This window comes from Prunus dulcis, chromosome 2 (genome assembly GCF_902201215.1).
Source record: "Prunus dulcis chromosome 2, ALMONDv2, whole genome shotgun sequence".
NCBI lineage: Eukaryota > Viridiplantae > Streptophyta > Magnoliopsida > Rosales > Rosaceae > Prunus > Prunus dulcis.
In genome coordinates, this window is record NC_047651.1 from 12402972 (window position 1) to 12408649 (window position 5678).

General features: G+C 39.7%; 1 protein-coding gene and 1 pseudogene across 1 annotated transcript; both read left to right on the forward strand.

Moving 5' to 3' along the window:
* The first annotated feature begins 280 nt into the window (after window positions 1-280).
* On the forward strand, window positions 281-3940 carry LOC117617057 (glutamate receptor 1.3-like). The gene is made up of 5 exons (XM_034346303.1): window positions 281-458; window positions 1019-2301; window positions 2436-2739; window positions 2847-3217; window positions 3617-3940. The coding sequence occupies exons 1-5, from the start codon at window positions 314-316 to the stop codon at window positions 3938-3940; spliced, it is 2427 nt and encodes an 808-aa protein (XP_034202194.1). The 5' UTR covers window positions 281-313.
* Window positions 3941-5068: 1128 nt separating this feature from the next.
* The window catches only part of LOC117618146, a 13162-nt pseudogene continuing 12552 nt past the window's right edge, over window positions 5069-5678 (forward strand).

Here is a 5678-nt window from a genome sequence, read left to right on the forward strand (position 1 = left end):
GTCATAAACTTGCTTGGTCAACCTTCTGACCTTGCTTCCTTGCATTTCTTTAGTTGCGTCATGGGTATTCTGAGGCACATATATTTATTAAGCAAGACGATGCAGAGGTGACATTGCCAACCAACCAAGGAGAAGCACATTATATTGAGCTGGTCATATACATATGGATTTTTTTGATCCAGGGAAGAAACATGCCGTCCTCTCACTTTTTAGCTTCTGTGTTCTTATCAGTTGTTTGTCTGCTGAAATTGAAAAAATGCGTTATGATAGTCCCCTTGTTGTGGAAGAGATTCATGTGGGAGTGATTCTTGATATGAAATCAAGGGAGGGAAGGATTGTTCTGAACTGCATGTCGGCCGCCGTCTCTGACTTCTACCAGCTACACAAAAATTACAGCACAAGAGTAGTTCTCCACAGCAGGGATTCCAAAGGAGAACCTCTACATGCTCTATCAGCTGGTGAGCCATTCTTTATAACAAGTCTCATATATATATCTAATTTGCTTTCTTAACAAATATTTCTTTAACAACTCTGGTGAGCCTTTTGGTTCAAATATTTCTTCTTTAACAACTCTGGTGGTTAAAATTAATTCAATGTAGTACCTTTTTTTGGTCGATTAGAATTCCATGGAAAGTGAGTCTGATAAATTTTTCCTGAACTTTTGTGTGCCAGCTTATGTGGAAGTGTCTTATTTATTTATATATATGTAGGCCCACTCCAAACTTTATTTATTTCAAGAAATAAGGCAATGCCGAGTAAATTGTTACACTAAGATTGTCTTAAATGTAGATGTATATGCTCTCGGCCACTTGATTTACAAACTTGCACCAAAATTTTCTTCTTTACCAGCTTTTAGAGGCCTGATCATAGTGTTAATTGAACAAGAGTTGGTGCCTCTGGGATTATTCTTAATCATATATGACTAATGTATCTAAAGTTTTAATAGATCAGAATCTATATGGAAAAGCGATTGTGATTCTATCTATTAAAGTTGTGGTTTACTTGTTACCCAATACAGCTCTTAATCTTTTGAATGACATCAAAGTGGAAGCAATAATTGGTGCACAAACAAGTATGGAAGCACACCTTTTGGCAGATTTGGGAGAAGCAGCTAAAGTCCCTGTGATGTCTCTCTCTGAACCTAGTCCTCCTCTCAACGACAATAAATACCCCTTCCATATTGGGATCATACCGGATCAAACTTCTCTAGCTATGGCAATCAGCGCCATTTTTGAAATTTTCAAATGGAAGGATGTTACTCTTGTATATGATGAGAACACAGATTATGGGAAAAACATCATTCCAGCTGTAGTCAATTCCTTCCAAGAGACAAATGTGCGTATTGCACATACAAGTTCCATTGCTGCATCCTCAACAAATGAACAAATCATTGAAGAACTCCATAAGTTAATGGAATTGAAGACTAAGGTATTTCTCGTCCATATTTCACATTTACTTGTGCCTCGTCTTTTCGTAAATGCAAAAAAGTTAGGAATGATGAGTGAAGGGTACGTTTGGATTATGACATCAAGTAGCATGAATTTCTTGCATTCCATTGATTCTAATGTGATTGAGTCAATGGAAGGAGTGTTGGGTTTGAAGTCTCATATTCCGGCATCAACCGGCCTCCAAAATCTTACTTCAAGATTGAGGAGGAAATTTTACATGGAGTATCCCAATATGGAGGTAACCGAGTTAAGTCCTTATGGAATTTGGGCATACGATGCAACTTGGGTTCTAGCAGAAGCAGTTGAAAGGACAAGGAGTAAAAATTATACTAAATCATTCTCCAAACATGGAGTTGTGTTGCTTAGAGAAATATTACAAACGGGATTTAAAGGTTTAAGTGGTGAAGTTCAATATCCAGATGGGAAACTGACTTCAGGTGGATTTGAGATTGTAAATGTGGTTGGTAAAGAGGAGAGAAAGGTTGGATTTTGGCCTTGCAAAGAAGAAAAAACCACAAAAGAGTCATGCATGCCGCTTAATAATAGGAGAAATTTACTCTTCACCGACAATTTGGAAACAATCAATTGGCCTGGAGGATCCAAGAGGCAATTGAGTAGTGAAATAAAACTGAGAATTGGTGTTCCAGTGAGGCCTGGGTTCAAGGAACTTGTGCGTGTGGAGCGTGATCCTCAAACCAATAGAACAATTGTCACTGGCTTCTCTATAGATGTATTCGAAACTGCAATTAAAGCTCTGCCGTATAAAGTACATTACGAATTTTTTCCATTTGAGAATGAAAATGGAGTTATGGCTGGGACTTACAATGATCTTGTTTACCAAGTGTATCTCAAGGTATGGTTGATTAGTCCCAATACATAACAGTAACGACACTTTTTTGTTTTCTCTATTACTTCTTAGTCGATTATACAAAATTTTAACTTAGTTCTTGCGTTTCTTTGTCACCTATTTGGGGCATGACACACTAGAATTATGATGCTGTTGTGGGAGATACGACGATCACATCGAACAGATCTCAATATGTTGATTTTACAATACCATACACTGACTTAGGTGTGGGAATGCTAGTACCAAATGAGAAGGACAACATGTGGATTTTCTTGAAACCTCTCTCAACAGGTCTTTGGATAACAAGTGCAGGTTTCTTCATCCTAACGGGTTTCGTCGTATGGTTAATTGAGCGTCCTGTCAACAAAGAATTCCAAGGCACACGATGGCAACAAATTGGAACGCTATTCTCGTTCTCCTTCTCAACCCTTGTTTTTGCTCATAGTAAGTACTCTATCTCACTTCTTCCAATCACTATTATACAGATTTTCCTTCTAAAGCAGTGCTCATCAACTCAATATTTTTTAAAATCTCTTTGTTCTTTGTTGCAGGGGAGAGGTTGTTAAACAACTTGGCCAAGTTTGTAGTGATCATATGGGTTTTTGTTGTGCTTATATTGACTTCCAGTTACACTGCAACTTTAGCATCAATGATGACAGTTAAACAAATACAGTTGAACTCAGGAGGGAGCTATATAGGTTACCAGTCAGGTTCCTTAGGAGTGATAATGCACTTGAATTTCAAAGGGATTAAGCCATACCGTTCAGTTCAAGATTATGCTGATGCTTTATCAAAAGGAAGCAAGCATGGTGGCGTTTCGGCGATAATTGATGAGGTTCCATACATCAACATCTTCCTTGCAAAGTATTCTGCAGACTACTCCATGATTAAAACCAGATCTACCACCAATGGTTTTGCCTTTGTGAGTAATCTCTCCACTAAAAGTTGCATGCATTCTGGAACATAGAGAGGGAGCTTATAGGGGACCCCTTTGTTTCTTTGTTTCTTTGTTTTGGTTAAAGTTACAATAAGAAACACGTCATTCCGCAATGTGGTTTAATGATCCGAACCGTAAAATTTTAGGTTTAAGCTTAAGATGGTTCCTGCAAAAAGTGATACAAATTGAAATCATATATCATCATAATTAGTTTATTTATAGGAAAGGCAAACACTGTATTTGTTCATAAACCTAAAAGATAGACCGATGTCGTAGGAGTCTTGAATAACTATCAATTTTAATAAATAAAAGGAAACAAGAAAAAAAGTTATACTTTTGTAAGCTTATATATTAATTTGTGATTCATACATATTTCATAATCAGGTTTTCCCTAAAGGTTCGAAATTGGTTCACGACATGTCAAGGCAAATAGAACATATGAGAGAAGAAGGAAAGCTTATAGAGATGGAAAAGACCTGGTGTCTTAGAAAAACAACTCTTATTTCTGAGGAAGCTACTACAACAGATCCCAGACCTCTTGACCTCTATAGCTTTCGTGGTTTATTCCTCGTTACTGGGATTTCTTCAGCTTTTGCTCTCTTCTTGTTCTTAATTTTCTCCACAACATTTAGAAATCTGATTACAAAGCAACTGCAATTGATTGGACGACAACTGCAGCGTTTAAGGATGTATTGCTGCCCAATTTAGCATCCAGTGGGAACTGAATAAATTAGTCTATTGTACATGATGTCCTTTACTAATTATATAAATTTTTTTCCCTCCTTCCTTTGGAGGATTCTAGTATAACACTGCATGTTGTAGAGGGAGTAACATAATGCTAAAGTTTAGCTATGTGCCAGAAATTGTAGTGTCATAATGCTAAAGTTGTAGAGGAAGTCACATGCAGTTTGCTTAATGCACATTTGGGTATGTGTTCTATTTTTTTTTGGGAGTTATTAATGGCACTCTAAAAAAGTCATCCTACACTTCTTCCTTATAAAGACGTAATGGAGAAATTATATCCCGCCTCTTTGTATCACACTTGTGGGAACCTAATTAAATCAAACCCTAGGTCAAATAATTCATACCATTTGGGGATTATTTGACCAAATTGGGAATTGATCAACCTAATTGGGAGTTACTCAATTTAATTGGGAATTATCCAATTAAATTGAATGTTACCTAATTAGGTTGAGATTTGATTTGGTTAAATACCACGATCCCCAATTAAATAAGGAGTTGCATAAATTGAATCAGGATTGATTTGATACCTACCACAATTAGGGATTTGATTTACCCTAATTAATCAAATCCCTAATTAATCAAATCAATTCCAAAAAGGGGAGGAATAATTCCCTTCAATCTACGGAATTATTCCTTTGAAACCCTAGCCTCCGAGACCACTATAAAATCATAGCCACACACAATGGTTGAGGTACGTCTAAAGTTCCTACTAAAACTCTGCAGAAATTATTTCTCAAAAACCCTAGCCACCTCCTCTCTTTCTCTCTCTCACACAAGGCTCCGGCCACCACACACGGCTCTGGCCACCTGGTTTTCCTTGAATTACCCTACCTAACTTAGGCATCGGAGGGCCTTTGGCCAACACCCCCCGGGTGTGGTCCTTTTACTCCGATCTGTTTTGCAGGGAGAAAGAGAGGCTGAGAAGACGAAGGAATCTTGGGCGAATATTCTCGTGGGGAAATTTGCTCCCACAAATTGGTGCTTTCATTGAGAGTGCGAGATATATTCAAAGCGTGCTCCAAATCCATCTTTCACACATTTTTTCAAACAACCATGGTTGATACAAGACGTACGAAGAGTAACGCCACCACGATGGGCCCATATCATGGTTTTGTGGTGGAAACCTCCATGCAACCGCACGGAATCGTGATTGCCAACGCCTTGCAGTCATCCTCTAGTGCTTTGCAGCCGCCTTCAGCTGCCGAAATTGCAGAACAGCCGCCACATGACCCTGGGACCTCCACAGCCTTGCAGTTGCCAGCGCCGATTACCGGAGCTGCTCTGCCTCACTGTCCTGCCGTCGGAGCACAGCAGCAGCCACACCACTCAACTACTGGATTTGCTGCGCAGCCCCATGGCTACTCCGACGTCGTCCCAGTCTTGGAGCAGATCCATTCTCTCCCTCCTTTGCGATCACACTTGACATATGCACCTGTGTACGCGTCTAATGGAGCCCTAGCCCATATGCCGTTGGGCCCGATGCATAACACTCTACTTGACCTGCGCAGTCAGGTGGACCTTAACTCACGGGTCGATCAACTCACACAGAAGGTCGATGATCAGAACAACCTGATCGGCCAGCTACTCAGGCAGATCAACTTGAATCAAGGCCCAAACCTTGGACCTAGGCCTGGGCACGGTTCGGGTCGGGTCAAATTTTGGCCGACCCGCGGGCCAAACAGAAGGAGAGCTCGGTTCTCGG